The sequence below is a fragment of the Lucilia cuprina genome, chromosome 6, assembly GCF_022045245.1.
Source record: "Lucilia cuprina isolate Lc7/37 chromosome 6, ASM2204524v1, whole genome shotgun sequence".
NCBI classification, from domain to species: Eukaryota; Metazoa; Arthropoda; class Insecta; order Diptera; family Calliphoridae; genus Lucilia; species Lucilia cuprina.
Genome location: NC_060954.1, coordinates 21,104,341 through 21,128,143, shown reverse-complemented (window position 1 = coordinate 21,128,143; position 23,803 = coordinate 21,104,341). Strand labels below are relative to the sequence as shown.

Sequence of the window (23,803 nt, the reverse complement as noted above, 5' to 3'; positions counted from 1 at the left end):
TATATATATATTGGTGTAAATATATTTGGTAATTTTACTCCCTGAATACTGATCTGAAATACATGTCAACTTATCCCTTTGGTAAAGTAACCGACTAGTTATTTTACTATGCAGATTTCGGTTTGTTGAAATTGCTAGTTTAATACATATTTCAATTTTAAAATTTGCAAAAGGAATCCAAATTCTTTATTATATAGAGCGTTTATATGCTTCTATTTTATTAGCTTTATAATTTTAATTTTACAAAGAATTTATTAGTCTAAACTTTTAAGAAAATAATCTAAATGATTTTATGTGAAAACAAAATTTAGATCCAAATTATAAAAAAATATTATATGTATATTCTCACTAGAATAAAATACATTTTTTTTCTTTAAAATTATATTTTTTCGTTTTCACTCAGACAAAATTTCGATTTTGCAAATACTCTGTGTTTAAAGTTGTATATTACATAAAACTTCAAATGATACAAATCGGCTTTGAATTGCTCAAAAATTACGTTTTGAAAAAAGTAGCAAATTGTTTACTCGAATTTAGTCAAATGTGCCTGAGTTACAAAAAACACAACAATTTTTAACCTTGACACTAAAATATACATTTCTAAACGATTGAGCAGCGCTGAAGCTGAAATTTGGACATATTAGACTTTTGGAAAACTTAACAGATTTTAAAAATAAAGGTATCTTCGCGCTATTATTTTATATTATATTATTATTTTATGTTCAAATTTCATAAAACGATATCTAGAAAACCTGATAATATTTTACAACCATCACATGAAACGAGTATTGACACTATTTTTCCTGATTGAGTTCTGTATTCTGTTTCTTTGAAGTCATTCTGATGTGACGGCTAAGAAATGCATTTTCATTTTCATAATTAAAAAATAAGAATGACATGTTTTTACTATGTATGAATTTATTGTATAACAATATACATATCTAGCAGAAACACCGTAGTTTTAGCTACACTTGGTATAACAATAGCTACAAATATTTTTTTGCAAACCTAGTATTGTAGTACATATGTTTATTACAACGATAAAGTATAGAAAAAAACCCACTGGTTTCATTTTGGTGATATTGAAAAATAATAAAATTGTTTGGAATTATGACTCAAAAATTGCCGTATTTACAAAACAAAATTGGATTAAAAACTGTAGAAAAATAAATAAGTCGTGTAATTTTTTTTACAACATACATATATTTTTGTTTAAATATTTTAAACAAATATATCCCTATATCTATAACCTTTAAAACTTAATATATTAAGCTACTTTCATACCTATTAAAAATATGACGAAAAAAGACCTAACTACTATTTGTTGCATTTGTTTTTTGATCTGAGAGATGTAAACGTGCATATTTTACAAAGTCAATTTTTTTAGTTGGATCACTTGATATGTAATTTGGCCCTAGCATCCATACAAAGTCCCTTAGACTTATAAACACCATAAAATTTTACCCATATTTGCCCTTGACTCAGTGTAAGCACCTGTGTTAGAAATTTTTAAACATTTCGGAATTAGGGCAATAAACAACTTAAATGGTTTATTTTTTTATAAATAACAATTTTACATACTAATCACTAGTGTAGGGTATCATTTCATAATGGTCGGCTATGTCCGGCTATACATTCTTACTTGTTTTTAGTCTGAATTTGTGTTTGTTATTATTTTCTTTAATACATTTTATTTACAATGAAACAAATTATAAAATATTTATTAATAGCAGGTCTAGTGTGAATATGTATGGGTCGCGCATTCTATGTAATAAATTTTCTTTGGTAATACATAAAAATACTTTTGTATGTATTATTTATATACATTCACAATTTATATACATACACAATGACATTCTAATGCGGCAACCTGTGGATTAATCAAAGAAAATGAAAAAAATAAATTTAATGCACGAAAATTTTATTAAAATAACTATTTGAATAAAGCCTTGTTTGTAATGGATCCAATTCACGAATGGCATAGCAAACATTTTCTCAAACAAAACATCGGTTTTTAGAATCTAAGTAGTAATGGAATTGTATTTGAACGGATAATATTATGACATTTCTATGAGTCGGTTTAATGTATGTTGAATAGATAGGGCCTTGTAAATTTTTTTAGAAAAACATGTATTATTTTTTTAATTTTCGAATTTAAAATATGTTTTCAGAGTTATGAATCTTTTGAAACAAATTAGCGATGTACTTTTTATTATGCTTTAATTGTGATTGCTCTTTTAGTAAAGCAAATAAATAAAATTATGAGAATTATAACTGATTTAATAAAATTATATAAAAGAGAGTTTCGTATATATGTATGTACATATATAAAGGAAACTGATCTTGAATTCGTATAGGATGCCAGTTTATGTATTAATGTAACACAGTGACACGTACACTATATACCATCACAGTTGTGAAAACATGCACTGAAATAAAGATTGAGCAAAAAAAAGGCTAAATATTTTTAAATATAAAAAGGGTAAATTCGGCAGCCTCATATCTCCTAAACAAAAAATGATACAAAACAGTTTCATAGTCATTCATTCACAGTATTCTGGTACTTCTATCAAATTCGGCCCTAGAAATGGAAAATTCGATTTTATTTGAAATTTTTGATCTAATTTTAATATGATCTGTAAAATTTAGTAACATGAGGCACAAAAGACATTTTTTTTATTTTTCGTTTTTTTTTTTTTTTTTTGATTTTCCATAAGAACTAAGCATATAGAGACCGTATATGAAAATCTATAAACGGTGTCCTTTTTATTCTTTAGCAGCGCATTAAGGTCACCCCATAAGATCTTTATGGTTCTAACCACTGTTTCATTATTCCAAAAGGACTTATGGGATTCTCTTACCCATATTTAATTCAGCTTTAGTTATCAAATGGTTTTGCGTTCGTCGTGTTAACTACATCGTGCTCCCTTCCTTTTAAAGTTATTACATTCGCCCTTTCGTTGCCGATTACTCCGAATTGGTCTGATACCCATATGATGTAAACTTAACCTGTGGGAGAATATTCAGTTAAAGCTTTTTACAATCCAATACGGTCTTAGATTTAATTCTATCAAATTCTCGCTCAAGTTGCCTTCTAGCTGTCGGTAAATATATTAAGCCCTTGGAGCACACGTTTCATATTTATTCTAATCCAATTTACACATTTCGTTATTGTTTGGACTTCTGCCTGGAAGCTTATGTTATGATTAAGTAAACATAAAGTCCCTTGTCCGTCTGCCTGTCTGTCTGTCCGTCGAGATCCGAATCTTAAATAATTTTGTTAGACATGCTTTCGAGAAGATCGCTATTTAAAATCAGTAAAATCGGTCCATAAATACCGGAGATATGAGCAAAAATCCGAGACAACCTCTGAAAATTTCATCAAATATTGAGATTTTTTCATGCTCAGACAGAAATTGCAAAAAAACAAAATACATAATCATACAGTAAATTTTGTTTTTGTACTCATGTTTAGAAGAACAGGGCAGAGTAAGAGAAGCAGAGCGAACGCAGCACTAGCGTGTTGTTATTGGCTAGAAACATAAATTAATTATGTGAAGCTTGGCTTAAGTAAGAAGCCATAAAAAGGAACTTTTTGAATTTTCTATAATATTGAACGTAGAAACATGAAATTAAATATGTAGAGTCGGAAAAAACCCACTAAAAATCATTTTGTGGATCAGAAATATTCTATAATTTTTTAAAATTAGTCTTCAGCTCAAAATTACGGATTTTTCGAGACCCGTTTCAAAAAAATCGAAAATGTTTTATTTTTCAAAAATTAAACTGATGTCAGAATTTTTAATCAAATTCAGGAAACTTTTCACTTTTCGACTTAAATATCATTCCTAAGAAGTCCATATGTTCTAGAAAGTTGTTTATTGAGATCTTTGGTAAATTTTGTAGTTAACTGTTTTCTTAAATTTTAAACGGTTTGCTACTTATAGGTCTGAAAAAAGAAAATAATGTAAAACAAATTTAAATTCAATTCTGAAAACGAAGATAACGTTTTTTACTTTATATGTTCACAATTTTGGTTCTTTGTGATAAGAGCAACTACATTTCCTCAGAGAGTAAATAAAAATTCCGAACGGTTTGTAAGATATGAGACTGAGAAAATGCTCACTCTTTTTCAAAAATGACACCGAGGCCCCAAATCTTTGGGGGCCTATAACTAAAAAAGTGCATGACTTTGGGCAAGACTGGAAGACACGGGTCTTCTTATTTTTGGTATTTTATCATATAGTGGTGTCCGTATATGGTTTTTTTTTCGTGTTGTACTGTGATATTGAACGTAGAAATATGAAATTAAATATGTAGAGTCGGAATTATGTGAGAACCAAAAAAAGTGAACTTTTTGGTACTTTTTTTGTTTTTAAAAGGTACTTTTTGAATTTTTTCTAATATTGAACCTAGAAATATCAAATTAAGTATGTAGAATATGAATTAGATGAGAACCCATAAAAGGGAACTTTTTGGTATTTTATCCTTTTTCAAATTGTACTTTTTGAACCCGTATTAGACGAGAACAAATCTGTGGGGCTTTTTTGGTACTTTTTCGTTCTGCAAATGGTATTTTTTGAATTTTTTTTATAATATTGAACCTAGAAACATGTAATTAAGTATGTAGAGACGGAATTTGGTGAGAACCGAAAAGTAAAAAAGGACTTTTTGGTACTGCCTGTTTTTAACACACCATGGTGAAGGGCATATAAGATTCGGGCATATAAGTTTTATATTGCAATGAACTTAGAAACAAAACTAAGCAAACATTTAAAATTGTTTGTCGACTTCAATAAAAAGTCGACACAGACAGGGGTTAAACTTGGAATTAGATTTTCCCTACAAAGTAAGTCATTTAAACAGTAGTTCATGATAGCCGTAGTAAGCAAAGTTTTTCCTGGTATATTTTATATATTTTTAATGAATTAAGATGTATTTTGTATTCTTTATAGTTGTATAATACATGTATATAAATTTTTTTTTGCAGGTTCCTGAAGTAGTTCGTTCTATAACTGAAGAACGAATCTTCTCTTTACGCCAACAAACACAAGTGCTGTGGGAACGTTATTTCGGTTCTATTGAAAAAATTGTTTTTACAACTTTCGAGGTAAGTCTTATTCATATAAATATATATATATGAATATATGTATATATTCATATAACATTTAATTGTATTTATACGAGAACTGCGAACGTTTAAATATTCTTTGGTTAATTATTTGTATTAATCTGTATCGATAATGTTTGTGGGCTAAAAATAATACATTTCAATATAAACATTTTTCAATCGAACATTAATAACATGTTCGAGAGGAAAACTTTAAAAGTGTATGGCTAAACATCTGTAACAGAGATGGATAAATTACTTTTAAACGAAAATATCTAAATACCTATTTTGAAAACTTCAGTAATTCAGTTGAAAGTTAGTTGTATTTGAAATAATTTTTATTTACATAAAATTTTTTTTCGGGATACAGATTCAGCCTACATGTGTTACAGATTTATCTGTTGATTGAAGTAATTGTTTTACTAAGATTTCCCATATCCCATTCCTGAAGAATAAGCGTAACATGATTTGATACTTAATGTGTTTTTTTTTTTTTGAAAACAAAAATTTAATTTAGGTTAATTGTGAATGAATTCCATGCATACAATAAAAACATTAGCAAACAAAAGGAGGAGGTGAATTGTGGGTATTGTTTAAAACTAAAGTTATGAGTAAAAATATAGCAAAAACTGAAAACCGAAATAACTTCGTTGTTATGAATTTGAATATCAGATTTATAAACCACATCAGATCTTGCTAATGTTGTCAAATATCTTTAGTAAAACCTTTACAGGTTGCAAAAACCGTAAAGGTTTTTATATATACATATAAACATTTTTATGTCCTACTTGGATAACTTGATGAAGTTGTGCTAACATTTTAACACTTATTCATTACAAAAAAGTGAGAAAAAAATCCAAATTTCTTGTTTAATGCGTTTAATTGCGTAAATATTCATAAACATATTCATGACTTTTGGTGTTTTTATAAAGTGGTTATTTATATTGAATATTTAGTACAATAGCGTTGAATCTCGGTCAAGTGCGACCACATTTATTAACCTCCTTTAAGGATTCATTAATTAATGTTAATATTTATAAAAATAAACATTCATCTTTTTTGCTTTTGAGTAAACGATGGGCAGACATGACTAGTTCGCCCTAGAGCCCATTAAAGTCTCATAATAAACATATGTATATTGTTTTCAGCGTCTACGACTTATATTTCTATGTGTTATAAACGGAATGATATAATCCATATACACTCTTCTTTTTTACATAAAAAAGGTTTTAATGTTATTTTGTAAAGCTACGTTCACACCTATCAAATATTTGAAAAACATACGTTACCCCAAAAAAAATCAACATTTCGATTTTTTTTAATATATATTTATTTTTCACAAACATAATATATCTTTGACGACATCAGTTCAGAACGTCTTTATTATTTGTTTCAACAATATTTGCAATTACAACAATCATGTAAAATATTTTTCATCAATTATTTGATAGGTCTGAACGTATTTTAATAATCGGTTAAATTTTAAAATTATAAGGCTAATAATAATTTGTAATTTAAATTACTGTTGCAAAAATGTGGAAACGTTATTTTTTCTCACTAATTTTTATGCGAAAACATACATTTATTAGAGATTTTCTGATGGAGCTCTGTTATGTATGTTTTGCTATTATCTGGTCCCGTGTTTCAAGTTTGTTCTCTGATGATTTTTCAACCTCGTTCACGGTGTGACATTATGACATGATGTCAACTTAAGCTCATTCATTACACCCACAAAAATAAACACTCATCCACAAAAAGATTAACACACAAACAAACAAACGCTTTTAAAATTAACTATTAAAGGTGAGCTACTTATCCACCTGCTCTTGTCTGCTTTTTTTTTATCTTGGTTTATAGTATGTAGGTATGAATGTGCCCATTATATCCACCGATATACATATAGAAAGATTTTGGATAGGGGTTAGTAGAGTAAATTTGTTTAGTTGTATTAGTGGTTCTGGTGTTGTTGTGGCAGAAGTGGTTGTTCGTTTATACTTGATATTTATGCCACTTAGGCATCAACAATTTTCCAATCATCGTCAATAACAACAAAGACAGCAACAACTACAGCGACATCATCAATATCAGCCAGCACTCATATTAGACATTCAATACTTTCTTGCCGCCTCCGTAGTTGTTGTTGTTGCTGTTAAATTTATTTTCTCTATATTTTGAGTTTTTGTTGTTGCTTCTTAATACGTATCATCATTGCAGGTGATATCAGACTTCACACTACTTACAGGTGCAGAAGTATTAAGTAATAGAAGAGCGAGCACTGCCAGCACCGAAGGAGTAGTATGAGAAAATCAGTAGTGGAATTAAATATCAAAGGTGGTATGAACATTTTAACTTATTGTCGGTGATTTATATTTAAAACCCTGAACTAATTTTCACTCTATATTATTGTTGTGGAAAATGTCGAATAGGGGTTATCTTGAAAGTTAATTGTTTTAATGTAGTGATGCCAATATTGAAATTTTGAGCCCGAATAAATTGTAATGTATATTTTTGGGAAATCCTGAATTATGCACACGTGGTTTATTTTTTCATCGAATTTTTGCCATAGTTGTGATACAAATATTACTTATTCATATTTTTGCAAATATCAAAATGGCCACTAAAGATTACTAAGAAAAAGTAAATATAAACAAGTAAGAGTGTTATATTCGGCTATGCCGAATCTTATATACCCACCATAAAACCTCGTTTCACTCTAATGAAACTTACTTATGTCGAATTTCATCTATATACTCGTATTTTTAGGCCAGTTATAAGCGTTAAGGTAATTTTCTGAAGAAAACCTTTTATAGGGGGGTAGGGTCAATTATGGATCGATCCTCATAAAATTTGATAGACAGAATTTGGTTCTGTCTACTCGTAAGCCATTAATGATCGTTGCAGTCATTTTCTGAAGGGGACCTTATATGGGGGTAGGGTCAATCATGGACCGATAGATTTTGATTCTTATAAAACTTATTTATGTCGAATTTTATCTATATACTAGTATTTTTAAGCCAGTCATTTTAAAGTCATTTTCTGAAGGGGACCTTATATGGGGACCGATCCTCATAAAATATTGCATTGTGATTTTGGATCATAAGAAACTTACTTATGTTGAATTTCATCGCTATATTCGTATTTTTAAACAAGTTATGACTAACAAGTATGATAAAGCTGCTTTTCAGGGGCCACTTATATGGGGGCTATTCGAAAACGTAGACTGATATTGCCCATTTTCAATACCAAACAAACCTTACCTATAAGAAATATTTATGTGAAATTTCAACCCTGTAGCTCTTCCCATTCGAACTCTATCGTGCAGTATAGAATAGTTTCTATATATGTTCATTAAGCAAAATTGTATTTTTCTCGGATTCAATATGATTAATATGCGCATTGTAATACGGGTCCAATACAACTGATCCATACAAAAGAGGTAAATAGTAATTTAGCTATAAGTGGTTCATTAACTTATTTTGGCCATCGTTTTATGAATCCTGAATTGCTACGATCTTTATTCACTGATCAAAAGTCAATTTTGCATCCAGTAAAATTCCGAAATCCAGAAAATTGTCAACTGAATCCAATTTGGAACATCGACAAATCAATTCCGAAAACTATTCAGAGCCGATTGGAATACTTAAAGTTGGGAGTAAAACCAATGTGTTATACACATCAACACAAGCTCATAATACACTCCCTACTATTTAGGTGATTTTTAGTAACTGTTCTGTTATAAACACATAAATTAAATGGCTAAACCATTTACATAAATATATTTTATATTGAACGGATGGACGTTTTTTTTCAAACATTGTTTAACTCGTTAACCTATTTGGCTCCATTATTTGTCGGCCTGTTTTTTAAATATTTATAATTGAATTTCGATAATTGCAAATTCGAAAAATTCAAAATTTAGGAAAATAATTACCAATTAATTTACCTACTGTTACTATTTGGTATTACATCATTTTGACCTAAAATTAACTTATTTGCAACTACTCGCAATTGAATTTTTTAACTTCTATGGTCCGTCCGTCATCTTAATGGACTCTTAAACTTTAAAGAGTCCATTTATCAAAAAGGCTTAATTTAACAAAGTCGGTATTCGAAATACCCCAGAAGTAAGAACCCTGCTACCGGCCAAAGGCAAATGAATCCAAAATGCTGCAAACAGCAAATTTTAGAGCATTTCTTTTAGGGATAAGAGTTACTCTTTTAAGTGTCACAATGCCCACGGACATTATTGCACTTTTAAGAATGGACACTATGACACGCCACCGATTTTGGCATGTTTAAATCATTTTCTGAAAGCGCAGATATCTTGAGACTCTGTAGTTTGTTTAAAGGGAAAATTGTCTAAAACTAGTAGCAGTTATACAATTAAATTTAAAAAAGTAATATGTACGACAACGTTTGTCAAATGTTTAGTAAATTTACAGTTTTTACGTCAATAACGTAAAATCCTCACCCTTCGGCACACACTTAATTGTCGAATTTCCTTTGACAATTTTGAACATCACTTGTGTGTTTATGTGTAAGGCCGATTACTTGATGATAAAATGTAACGGCAATAGAAGACATAAATCAAATGCATTATTTTACAATATTGTTTAATATTTGTGCACGAACGTGTACGGAAGTCGAGTGTATTTTATTTATGTTATAAAATGCTTAAGAGTATTTATTTATTATTTAGTATCGTAATATTTAACTAATAGTAGACATAAGTTACGGTCCAATTTTGCCATAACACTCATCTTTAAACACTCTCATCGATATCATTCAATTTTACCCAACAGTTTTAGGAGACTGTCATAGACTAGTTATTAGTTATTTTAAGATGTGCGTTTCCTGGGCGGAAGTCCCAAAATGAATTGAAGCAAATCTTTATAAATAGGTGTCACAATTAAAGGGGTTACAGACTACTTGTTAGCTACTGGGTAATCATGGGGCAAACTAATAGCTACATGTGTATTTATGTATCTCTGATGCATGAGCTATCTCATCACCCACTTTTATACGAAAATATTCTCGTTCATGGGATAGACCAATAAAGCAACATTTTTTTATATTTTTTTCATTTTTTGTTGCTGTATTGGATGTGATTTATGCGAAACGATTTAAAGTGAAAAGTGGCACTTATGCGCGTAACGTGTGCTGGTGTAAATGGACGCTAGAGAATAGAAAAAAAAACAACAACAACTGTAAAGGACATGAGAATGTGTGTAGGCAACTGTAGAGTACAAACATAGTAGCTGCCGAGGAGTCAATGCCATCACGAACTTAAAGGACAGTAAAGAAATAGCGAGAGGCAGCAGACATTATGGAACAAAACGGAAACGAGTTGAACTTTATGAAAGCGGACATGAGTAGCACATGTGTCTAAGTGCAAATTAACGGTCATTTGCGAGGTTTATTTGTGCATGAACGTGTTTGTTTTACAACGGAACAACTAAAATGTCTTTAAAGTTGAATAATATTTATTTCCTCGTTTTACTTCGAAAAGTAGATACTCATACATACATACATAATACAGACATACGCACACATACCAACGTTTGTACAAAATGCGCGTATGTTTTTATTAGGGTGCTTATTTTAAAGATAATTTCCATTTCCTGGTGAGATTTTGGAAATTTTATAGTACAAAAACTAAATAATTAAACATTAAAACTCTATTTGAATAGAGTTAATTCGTCTTTAGAAATTCACCCCTAAAATTCTTGCTTGACTAGTGCTTAGTGTTTGACAAAATTGTTGTGAGCAAATTCCGATTTGACCTTTAATTTTGCATGATTCCTAAGAATGATCCAGGGCCAATTAGTGGGCAGTCTAGCCATTCATTACCAGAGTGACCTTCATTCTGTGATGTCACACACTCCATTTTAACAGTAAGGCCTTGAACGCCCTTTTTTCTCCTTACCCACTCCCAAACATCTGTACAAATGTTTGATATGTCCCATGATTTGGTGGAGGCATGAACCGATGTGAAATTTGTCTTAAATTTATTATAATTTTATAATGTATTGTATAGCGGGCATATAAGTACTTGTATCGATCTCGGACACCTTGAAATTCTAAAAAACCCACCTAATGTACTGGACATTATTTTAGTTGTAGCATTGTGAATAGTTTTTGTTGTTGGAATATTGTGAATATAAATTTAACTCCTTTATTATTTTTTGTTTGAACAAACATTTTTTGTTTTCTTCTCCTCTGCTGTACATTACTGCGTATGAATTTGCCATATTTGTTGTTTGTTTGAACAAGTGTTTTTGATATTGTTTCCCTTTTTCGTAGGATTTGAAATGAAAAGCTTTTCTTTGTCAGAGTAGCTGTCGTATGACTTTTGGCCAACTCTGTAGTGGCACAACAACGTGTTGCCAATCTCCAACTTTTTTCATATTTCGTTAAAGTGGATTCAACTTTTTGTAATAACCAAAGAAGCAATATCGTTTAATAACAAAAGTTTCATAATAAATTGACTAAATATTTTATACATTCAAGTTGTGGTCATGGCTATTTGTATTACTATTATTATTTTAAGTTTTAAATAAATTCTTAAATAATTATAAAAAATAGATGAATAGTTTGTTAGAAATAAATAGGCCAATAAGTTTATGAAATGATGTTGTTAAAAAAAATCATGTAACATAAAAAACACATTTACTAAGAGCAATGATTGCATCAATTATATATTTTTATATATTTAATTAAACTAACCCTTTAAAAATAAAGTATTGTTGTATGTCGTAACTTTTATACCCTTTTTTCTGCAAAAATTATGACTACTCCTCACAGCCGTTTAAAGAATACTCCTCTTTACACTAGTGTGGACTGATCCAACACTAATTCAAATACACTTCTATATGGAAAATACTTCATTTAACATTATGATATTCTAGGTGTGGACCATGTTATTCATCTATGTATGTATTACATACTAAAATTATGGGAGTACATGATCCGCAAGTTGGTCCTTTCTAATGCTGGTTATAGACCATGAAATAAAGTAATCACTTTTCACTGAGTCAAAAAAATATTTTTAAGATTTACAAACACTAACAATCGTATAATACCCTCCCACCATCTATCTTATAAACAGTTAATCACAAAAATAACTACTAATATATACGGATAATTGGTTTTATTTAAAAAAGAATACATTTTACAGAACAGTTTTTCTCATTTCTACGACTTTTTTCAACTTTAGACCCCTGTTTTTGGATCTGACGGTCATTAAACCTTCAAAATTAATGGTATATGCTTGGATTTAACCATTTTGAACATAGTAAAAATCCGAAATTAATAAATTGAATATCGAATATGAACGCTATAACTTTTTAAAAATGGCGATGGACCAAAATGGATTGCAATTATAGTAATGAATGCATCATATTGAACACACAAGGAACACAATATTATTAAATACCCGATCTAAAACTCTGGGGGTTTAAATAGCAAAATGGCCTTAACTATAAAAATACCTCTATAAATAACATTCAGGTCAATTACCAAAAATAACAATTTTTCGGAACTAAAAGTTAATTTTTTACAAGTTAAAATTTTCCAAAATTATGTTAATGCAATGAAACAAAATATATATTGAAATAATTTGTATACTTACTTTTGTGACGTAAATTTTGCACCTATTTAACTTCACCTTAAATGAGAACTGAAATAACTAAAATATCCAGAAAAAAGTTATGAATTATAATTGTCATAATTGTTTTTAACAAATAAATGTATTACTTTTTTTTGAAAAAACTAATATTCTTTTTTAAATAATACCAATTGTTAGTATTTCTGTATACTTATTTGTGTGATTAACTCTCTATGTGTATATAAATTAATGAGCGGTTAAGAAATAGTGAGCGTAAAATTCCCAGTATATAATTAATACCATATTTCTTATATCTCGGAAACTCGGAGTGCTAAAATTTTGTCGAAACCACTTTCATATTAATATAAATATTAAAAAAATATATTGGCGGACCAAAATAAGTATTAAATACAAAAATTTGTATATCGGGGAAAAAAGGGAACTAGAATATTCAAACGTTGTACGGGTTGTAGGGAGCATGTAGGAGATATGAATTAAATATAAGAAATCTCAAATTTTGCTTTGCTGAAAATAATTATATGAACGAGTTCCCACTTTATCAATTCTAGAACGGATTCCACTAAAACCTTAGCTGCCTTGGTTTTAAATGTGTTTACTATGGCATTAAACTTATAGAATTCGGTGTTAACAAAACATTCGTCTTTTGGTCGATGAAATTAATTTCTGAGCCACCGTTTGCCGACTAGAGAAATAAGAGTGGGTATTGCCGTAAAATATGTATTATTGAAATATACATATATTGTTTCTAGGGTATTGAAGCACACTGGGTAAAGCTAGTAGGCTATAATTATTAAATATTAATTAAAAAATATATGAGGTTCTTTAGGATTTTCTTAAAATTCTGGGATATCGTTTAAAATAGAAGAACATAATTTTTCAAGAAAGTCTATGCTACTTAGAATCATTAATTTTCCTAAAACTAAAAGTGCATTGTATTTTAATTAAGATGATTAACCTTATTTACAAGCATTCCTTTCAAAGTTGTGAAAATTTAAAAAAAAATGCAAATACCGAACATTGATCAAAAACTGAATTTTGACCTAAACGATATTCGGTTGGATTCTTATAAACATCTTTGTATGTAACTAAATTTACAGGCGTGCTTACAGCTTTATTCATCTTTTGTTAAATTTCCAAATATAAAAATCTCAAATCATGGTACCAATCTTAATAGCTTTTTCATGAATATATGACAAATAAGAGTCTACCTTATGTATGTAATTGTATGTGTAGTTAGTTGAATAACAGTTGTGTTAATATTTTTAGAACTCAATATTCTGAATAAATTTCAACACCAAATTATTTTTGTCTTGATATCATGATGTTATGTATTTAAAGTTTAGATGATTCTTAAAACAGATATTTATAGTTGGGTTACTTAATTTCAAGTATTATACTATCATTTTGTACATATCTGTACATCCCTAAAAATATACCTTCTATACTCTTATTTTTTCTGTACTTAACTTATTCCACTGCACTTGAAGTTATGTGTGTATTAAAAAAAGTTTTTGTTTTGACAAGAGGGAGCCCAACCCATGTATAAGTACTTATTTTGTCCCTGTGGTCTTATTATTTGTAACTCTTCGAAATAAAACCCATATGACAAACATGTAGTACTTGAGTTTATCAATCTATTATCTATCATGGTGAATGTTAAGGGTAAAGGATACACCAATAATAGGCAAACATATAAATCCTTGCAAACATACGCACACTCAAAGACACATGCAAATATGTAAGTATAGAACGTCACAAAGGTTCTATTATATGATATTCCTGTAATAAAGTCATAAACTTGTACTGACTAAAGAGGGTACAAAAAAAGAAAGGCATGAAGCCTGTTTTTCACTCACGTAGAAAATTGATTTAAGCCTAAAGATATCCTGACTTCAATTTAAGAAGCAAACTTAAATGCAGAGTGAAGAAAATAATATAACAAACAAAAACCCACAACAACATTTTTTAAAATTGTTGAAACATTGTATTCTTTGTATACCGTGGGTTAAAAACAAACACAACAAACATACATTTACACTGGATCTTAGACAAACATCTAAAATTCAGAAAGTTTTAGGGTATGAGAATTATAGGTAGATGTAAAAATTTTAAATCAAAAATTTAAAATAGAAAGAGAACAAATAATCTGTTTCATTCTAAAGAATTTTTAGTCCTCGACTAGAGTTTATAAATTTTTGGATCATGTGACAGGTATTTACAGATAAAATGGCGGGAGGTCGATCATCTAAAATTTAGAGTCTTTAATAATATAACGGATCTATTTCCATTTACATAATACAAGAAACAATGTATGTTTTTAGAAAAATTAAAAGTTTTTTTTTCTAAAAACATACATTGTTTCTTGTATTATGTAAATGGAAATAGATCCGTTATATTATTAAAGACTCTAAATTTTAGATGATCGACCTCCCGCCATTTTATCTGTAAATACCTGTCACATGATCCAAAAATTTATAAACTAAGAAAACAAAAAATTATACAGGAGGAAAATATTAAAACCTTGGAGTTTAGAATTCAAGTTTTTTTCCAAAAATATAACCGTCTTCACTCATTGGCCTTATTAAACACATGATTTTTTTGAAGAACTTTTTTTTTAATTTATTTATAAAATTTATTCTTATTTAACTATACTATTTATATCCTCAAAACAGAACCCACTCCATATGACAATGTCAAACAAAGCTCACAGCTTTGACATTTACATAAAGAACAAATAATCCTTACTCAACAATAAAAATGAAACGAAACAATGGGACATGTAAGGAGAAATACAAACCTTCCAAACAATAAACACCATTTTGGTTTTTGTGGCAAAACTCCAGCCATCCTATAGCTAAACCTTGTTCGATTTCAATAAAAAATTAACATTTTATATTGTTACTTGTCATGGTTCAGCTCACTAAATTACCCACTTCCACACGGTTCAACATAAGAAAATCACTAAGAACAATATGCTGGCTGTTTAAGCAGGAATCGCAACTTCCTCCCCCAAAATATTTAGCTATCATACACATGAAGTTTTAGGCAAACATGACCTCCATAGCAATACATTTGAACTTTTAAAGTAATAATGTCCTGCGATTAAATGTTTTTTCTTTGGTAACTGCGAAAGTTGTTACGCAAAAATTTGCATTCAATGTAATTTTCTAGAGAATCTGTTTTCAACGTTAATAAATACAACATCCTTATCAGGGATACCAATCGGGATTGAATTTTAGACACCTAGGGATTTGGGATTTTAATTTTTTTCCCAAATCCTGCTATCATTATTCCGGATCGGGATTTTATTCGTTTAAATGACCAATTAATATAAAATTTTAGATTTGAATAGGCTAGCCTATATATAGTCTCATAATTTAATTCCAATAAACTGATTTTTAATTGTTTAATTGTTAATTGTTTTAAAGTTTTGAAAAAATTGCTTTAGAGTTAGTTGATAACAAATGCCGATTAGATATAAACTTTATTTCATAAATTAATTTAATTGAGTCTCTGGCATTGTGACAACTGATTAAGTGTGAACAAAATAACGACTTTATACTGTAAAATCATACGAATAGTAACATCCAATATTCAAGGTATTCTTCTCCATAAATTTCACCATTGATTTATATACATGTTCTTAACAATATTCCAGATACACGAATCATGATATTTAATTAATATAGGAGGTTCAAAGCTCTCCTTAAAGTTATTCGTGCAAAATTTTAAGATTATAACTGAAATACCTAAATGGATCCGACAATATTTGAGGAATCTAACTGTTATATTTTGTCAGATATTTCAAGAAAATAAGTCCAGCGGTGTATACACATCAAAGAAACCCACAAACAAATATATCGATAAATTTGGTAGAAAAAGTTAAAATCCCGAAATTCCCCAAGATATCATTTTTAAAATACCGAAAGCCCAATAACCGGGATTTTTTCAATCGGGATTTCCCGTTTGGCATCCCTAAACCGTACTCATCTACACAAAACATTGTGTTATAGTATTAACTGAGCCACCCAATATTCCCATTGTCGAATTTAAAACTTTTAACACTCTTCCATAATCCAAAAATAAATTATGGCATAAAAAATATTTATAGAAAGCGGCTTCATTTGTGATACTTTTTCGTAAATTTAATAATAAAACCAAAAAATTTAATTATTTTCAAACAAATTTTATTATTCATATTTTTTTGTTTAATTAAACATTTAGAATATTTTAACATTTAAATGCAGTTTAAATACATTTTTTCCAAACATTTTAACCATAATGTTACTTTGCGTATTTAATTATGTGAGTAATAAAATAAACTTTTAACATTTCAATTCCTAGAATCTCTCACATACGCAATGAACTATTTTCAATGGTTTTTATGCTTCGAACAGTTCTTTTCTTTGTGTCCGTCAGATAAAAAAAAAATAAATTATGGACAGAATTAATTATATTAATTAAGTATACAAAAAATACAGTTTTAATTAAAAAATAAACATTTATTTTATACTTACGCCTCTTTAAAGAATACCTAGTATTCTTAATTATACATTTGATTTAAACAAAATATGAAAAATAATAGAAAAAGAACTTTGCAAGAACAAAATCCGTAAAGATTTAAAGATGGAAAGAAAAAGTCACAAATTATAAAAATAAAACATTTAAAGTACAAAAGTCTCATGATATGTACGAGTATCTGAGTAAAACAGTAGGAAATTTGTATAGAATCCTTTGTTTTGAGAGGATTTGCAAATAATGGAGCTAATGTAAAGACCATCGGCTCCATTGTGGCATAATTAGACACTGTGTCAGTCCGTTTGTCCATTTCTTATACTATGGATTTGTATATTTAGATTGTTGTTTAAGTAGTTTATCTGGCTGTCTGCTGTTAACATCTGACGATGACCTTAGAAGAGCAATGAGAACAGACTTCTTACTCCTGTTGAAGTGGCGCCGGAACCTAGTGTGAATCCACTGCTACTTTGTCTGTGTCTGGATGCGTGACTGGAAATGTTTGAACGAACACGCTCGTAGCTGGCAACATCCTGTGAGATTAAACAATTCCATAAATAAGAGGAAATGGAGCAAGATTCAAGGGAAGGGTATGGATGAAGACAAAAAAAGAAAGAAAATTATTTTCGATTAATGTAATATGAAGGATATTTAAAGGACATAACTGATCAAGTATAAATTCTAGTTGTTGACAGTGACGACAAATTCTACATTTGTTACAAGTGTTGTAAATCGACAATATTCTCACCTCTTTGTCGGCATTAGACAAAACACTGCGCATGGAATCGGCAACGGGCCATTTTTTCTTCATAACCAAATTGGTGGGAGGTTCATGATTGACGCCAGCGTCTACGGACCAGATGGAAACTGTTTGACCGGCGGTGATTTTGGTGCCGCGAGTGAATTTGAAAGCTAATTCTTCATCACCAGCAATACGTGTTAATTGCCAGCCAGTAAGATTGATTTCATCGGTGCCTTTGTTGTGCAATTTAATGTAGCGACCTTCGCTATCGGCTTCCAAGATCTGTAAATCACCTTTGGCAGCAGAATTGACTGTAAAGTCAGCCAAGCTACGGTCCTCGGATTCATCAATAACAGTACGGCGGCGTTTAACAGCGCTGCTGCTGCCACCAGCACCAGGAGTGGCTGAACGGCGACCACTGGGTGTAACACGACCCGAGCGGTAAGCTGAGCTGGAACTCACTGACAAATGAGTGCCATTGGAGTAACCAGAATCGGCATGAGCACTGCTGCCGCTGGTGTTGGGACGACCTGGCGAGGTGATGTTAAGACGACGCTCTTCACCACCCAACAATTTGTCGTAGGCAGCAATTTCCAAATCCAATGACACCTTAATATCCATGAGATCTTGGTATTCCTGCAATTGATGAGCCATCTCATCACGCATACGTTGTAGTTCAGCCTCCAACGAAGCAATGTATTGATTGTGACGAGCACGTTCGCTATCCAAAAGATTCTCCAATTCGCGAATGCGAGCCTAGAAAGAAAATGAAATAAACAATTGTTAAGTATGAAAAAATCCTTAGATAGACATAGCGGTAACACTTACATTTAAACCAGAGTTGGTGTTCTCCAATTCTTCAATGCGTGCGTTCAAGCCATCGATCTTAGTACGCATAATACGAACTTCTTCGGTGGCATGAGCTGAAGAATTTGCAGCACGATTAGCAGCAGCCTGGAGATTCTTGATTTCATTGTCATATAATAACTCAATTTCTTCGCGGTTGGCACGCATCTGAGACTCGTATTGATCGCGCAATTCTTGCAATGATTGTTGCAATTTGGCCTCATACTCCTTCGAGAGACGACCATCAATTTCGCTGATTTCAATTTGGCGGCGAGAACGGGTCTCCGTGAGTTCTTGCACATGAATTTGATCCTTAAAGCTAAGTTCTTCACGCAAGCTTTGGTTTTGATTTTCCAAATCAACACGAGCCAAAGTCTCAGCTTCGAGTTGTTTGCGCAATTCATCCAATTGCTTAAGTAAACGAGCGTTCTCAGCAGCCAAATCCTTGGCTTGATCTTCAGCCTTCTTGCGATCTACCAAAGCAGCATTATATTTGCCATTGATTTCATTATAACGAGATTCATAAACACGGGCACTGTTCTCAGCAATACCGCATTCCTTGGTCTTTTTGTCAAGTCTAATAAAAGAATAAATTTATTTATATAATGTTAGATTCAATACAGGTAGATATATGGTAAGAAATTTTAAAAAGGAATAATGATTAAATGTGTTTACATGAAATATCGAACGAAAATATTATGTATTTTAATGCAAATCACATAGAAATTTCACGAATACAAGCTATTGTGGTAAAGCTGACGTCAGCTCCAAATTATATTCCAAGTTTTATGCTAATTATGAAACGTGTTTTGTGCTCGAGATATGAAATATTTAAGTGAGAATTCTAAAATGTAAAAACAAATTTAAATGTTTATTTTAATAGTTATGAAGTATTACTTGTTGTTGCTTTTAAAGAAATATCCAACAAATTATTTTTAAACCAACTAAAAAGATTTGGTTATATTTTTATTTAAAATTTATTATCATTTCGTAGTCGTTTAGACATTTAAAAATATTTTAGCATAATTTATGATCTTTTTTGTCATTATTTATATATTTTAAATGACGTTGTCACTATTTAATGATCATTAGAATGGAAAATGATGGAAATATTATTTGTTCATTGTCATATTTTCGAAATGATTATGAAAATAAACTCAATATAAAAATAGCATCGGTAAAAACATATTAACGAGGGAATACTTTTTATGCGAACTATTTTGTTGACTGTACTATGCATATTTCCTCTCTCTCTCTCTCTTTCCAAGTTAATATGTGATTAGCAGGTATTCGCAAAATAATTTTTATCAATTTGTTTGTCGTCGTCTTTCTATATTCAGACGCAGAATATCTTAACGTGTCCGTTAAAAATTTTGCTTTAAATACTAATTCTTCTATTTGCCTCGATTTCTAGCTCATTGTGCTCTATATTAGCTGAAATAATTGTTTACAAATTTTTAAACAGTAGAAAGTTTTAAAATACTTTATGCTAGTTAAAAGAAGACAATAATTGAAATTTAGCTTAATTTATTAAGCTAAAGACTAGGGCCGCCATTTCCCATCAGAGGTAGAGGAAAATATTTTAACTGAGACCTTAAGTGGTTAAGAAATAAATAACTCATTACCATATATTTGTATTTACTTTTTAACTTATGCAAATGTTGTTTTTAGAGAATCTATGGTACTTTAATAGAATTGTCAGAAAAGAATGTAGCAATTAATAAAATTAAACTAATAAAGATTAAATAAAAAGCAAAATGTTCAAGGTTGCATTATCATGAGCGTTTCCATGCGGCAGTTAAATTTTTTCTAAATTTACTTAAATCTTGAAAAGAAAATTTCGCAAATTTCATTTCACAATATTCGTCATCAACTGGTGTTTATTTGTAGATGTTGCTTTAGAGGAGGGGTATTAAAGGCGAACATTTTGTCTTTGATCTACGAAAAACAAACATTTGACTTGTTAAGCTAAATATTTCTAAAATTTATGCTTGTTTGTCTGTCTATCTGACTGGCAGTCTGTTTGACGTTATGCTTCTATTTTTTTATTTATTTTTTTTCTGAGAGAATACGCATTTATTTCGTAGGTATTACGCGTACTACGACGCATATTGTTTATTTTTATTTGTCTGACATCATGCTCAACCAACCCTTTAAAAGTGTTGTTTTTTATGTATTGTTTATGCTGCTGCGATCGACCTTGCGGTGTTTGTTTGGTGCGACACAAAATTGTTTCATTTCTTAAAAATCTCTATCTTTAAACATTTTTGAAGCTAAATAAAATTATTAACACATGGTGATTAAAAACCTGTATAATAAAATTCAAACCATTTAAAATTTGTTTGAGGTTTAGAACCAGTTGATACTCCAAACAAAAATATTAAAAAGCAACAAATATATTGCATTTGTTCGAGTTAACGAATGTTTATATGTATTTTCCAGTAGTGCAACTTTTTGAAGTCGAATTATTAAGTTTGTTTTAAGACTACAATCTAACTCTTCTCGAATTAACTTCGGATCTTGAAAAATTAAATATATGATACCGAGGTCTGAAATCAGAAAATTTTCAATCGATTTTTAAGTTTTTAAGTATGTTTGTTTGGTTTTGAGACCTAATATATCATTATAATGATCAAAATCAATCTATTTAAAACTTGACCTTTAGTTTCTAAAATTAAAATCTGATATTTTTATCAGAAAATAAAATTTTCTTATAAATTTCCTTTCTGTTCTCCAAAGGTAAATTTGTATTTTTTTAATGTAGTGTCAAGACATGTAAATAAACTTGAAAAAAATAGACAAAAACAAAACCATGTGTGTCATGAATATGCCGAATATTTTCTCTATTTGTCAATTTTCCCCCCGTCCCCTTGCTCCTCGTCATTGTTTATAATGATTTTGCGTATCTATTCTGTCTGAATTCGTTTACAATGAGTAGTATGCATAGAGAGAGCAAAAGAGAGAAAAGCAATAGAAGAAAATGAAATAAAGAGGAATTAAAAGATACACGCAAATTAATAAATACCGAATGACATCATTGCTAGTCAGAGTTTTCATACTCAAATGTATGTCTGTTTGTTTGTTTGTGTGTGTTATTTTAAATACTCTTATTATTATAAGTTTTTATTTCGTTTGTTTGTTGCTTTTGCGGTAGTTATTGGTTTAATTTTGGAGAGATGTGGATTATTACGAGAATGTAACAAATAAAAGCATGACATCATAATGTGAAATACCAAGTTTATGTGTTGTCCATATGTTTGTTTCTTGGCTGTAACTTAGTTATTCAAGCAAGAATAAGAAAGCCCTTCAAACATACACAACTTAATATTGACAAATGTTCGCAGGCGTTTTTTATGTGTGTTAAAAGACTATAAAAACATTTTGAGGTGGGTGGCTTTGCCATTGAAAATGTTTGTTTACCCTAATGTCCCATATTCACGTTGGACACTATGTGTTTAACTTCAGTATAATTATAATGATGACAACTGTTAGTGGTTAGTAGCTAGGAATATGGATACAAATGATTTTCAATTATTATAAACATGTTAGAAAATATCAAAAAGTATGTACTTAGATGTAATGAAATTTATATTTCGTGTTAGCAGCTCATACATACTTTTGTTTAAGGTCATCGTTCTCTTCCCACAAACGTTTAATATCGATTTCTAATTTGGCTTTTTCGCGAGATGTTTCATCGAGCAGTTTGCGGGCAGCAGCCAATTCTTTTTCATAAAGGGCCTTGATATTGGACACTTCACGGTTGACTGTGTCTTGAGCCAATTGCAGTTCTTGGGTCAAGCGATTGTTTTCATTTTCCAAATGACGCATACGATCGATGTAGCAAGCCAAACGATCGTTTAAATGTTGGAGTTCCTCTTTCTCCTGCAGACGACTGGTGCGTGTTGGACTAGTGGGACTGGTCGCGCCAAGACGACTACCTCCAGCTACAGGAGTAGATGTTGAGGCGCGAGACACGCGTGTCGTGGATAATGTTACACGTTTTTGAGACATTTCTTGTTAATTCAGTAAATAAATGTAATAGGAAGGAATTTAAGTACTATTTTATAATACTTATTTTAATAACAACAATTTCGTTGTTTATCTTTTTTGAACTTTTATTGTATTTGTGTTTTATTGATTGATTTTATTATTTTTCTGTATTCTTTTCAATTATAAATCTTTAAAGATTTTGTACTTTGCAGAACACGTCTGTTTAGTTTGACTTCAAATATTAAACTAAACATTTAACCTTTGTGATATTAAAAATGAAATCATCATCATCGTCGAAATTGTACTACGAAAAAATTAGTTGTCGTTTTTTTTTAAGTTTACGTTTTCTTTATATTGCTCTCTTTCGTTGCCGCTGCCGTATTCGTTGGCTGTTGTTAGTGTTGAATGTTGTTTTCATTCATATTGTTGTTAATTTATTTTGCTCATTTGCTTCGTTTATTGTACTTTGTCGTAAAGTTTTTGTTATTGTTTTGTATTGTTTGTATCTTACTGCATTATTGTTGTTGTTCTGTTACATTGGCGCTATTCTTGAAGCTTTCTATCATATTTTGCAGTGTTGCCATTTGAATGGATTTGTAGATTTATCCCTGAGCCAATTTTCATAGTGATATTTTTTGTTTCTTTATACCTAATTCATATTTTCTCTATAAGAAACAGAAATTTTGAAAATTATTATTGCCTATTAGAAGAGTTTAAAAGGATGATATACATATGTTAATCCATTGAAATAAATACACCTAGGCCTCCAGCGAGCATGTTGTGTGCTCCTTCACCTGTATCTCTGGTGGAAATCAAACTCACTTCTTATAGGTATAAAATGGATTTGTGTATTTTAAAAATTCAGACCAATAAGATGACAATCAGTCACATATTGACGTAATTAATTTTATCACTTAATAATTATTAACCGTAATAAAAAATCGTTGGGCAAAAATGGGTAATTTGAGATACT

At 30.1% G+C, this 23,803-nt stretch overlaps 2 protein-coding genes across 3 annotated transcripts in view; one reads left to right on the top strand and one right to left on the bottom strand.

Annotated features, from left to right (window-relative positions):
• Positions 1-23,803, top strand: part of LOC111677307 (exostosin-1) — a 74,699-nt gene that overhangs the window by 28,004 nt on the left and 22,892 nt on the right. The window contains exons 4-5 of the mRNA XM_046953487.1: positions 2,172-2,202; positions 4,991-5,110. Of these exons, the coding sequence (XP_046809443.1) occupies positions 2,172-2,202; positions 4,991-5,110 (151 nt within the window). The remainder of the gene's footprint in view (positions 1-2,171; positions 2,203-4,990; positions 5,111-23,803) is intronic.
• On the bottom strand, positions 17,219-23,083 carry LOC111677308 (lamin-C). 2 transcript variants are annotated; one of them, XM_023438397.2, is made up of 4 exons: positions 22,457-23,083; positions 18,823-19,417; positions 17,918-18,750; positions 17,219-17,785 (listed from the first exon to the last, which is right to left on the bottom strand). In XM_023438397.2, the coding sequence occupies exons 1-4, from the start codon at positions 22,849-22,851 to the stop codon at positions 17,701-17,703; spliced, it is 1,908 nt and encodes a 635-aa protein (XP_023294165.2). In that variant the 5' UTR covers positions 22,852-23,083; the 3' UTR covers positions 17,219-17,700. The 2 variants fall into 2 exon arrangements, with proteins under 2 accessions (XP_023294165.2, XP_023294164.2); XM_023438396.2 differs by having other exon boundaries at positions 18,001-18,750; positions 22,457-23,080.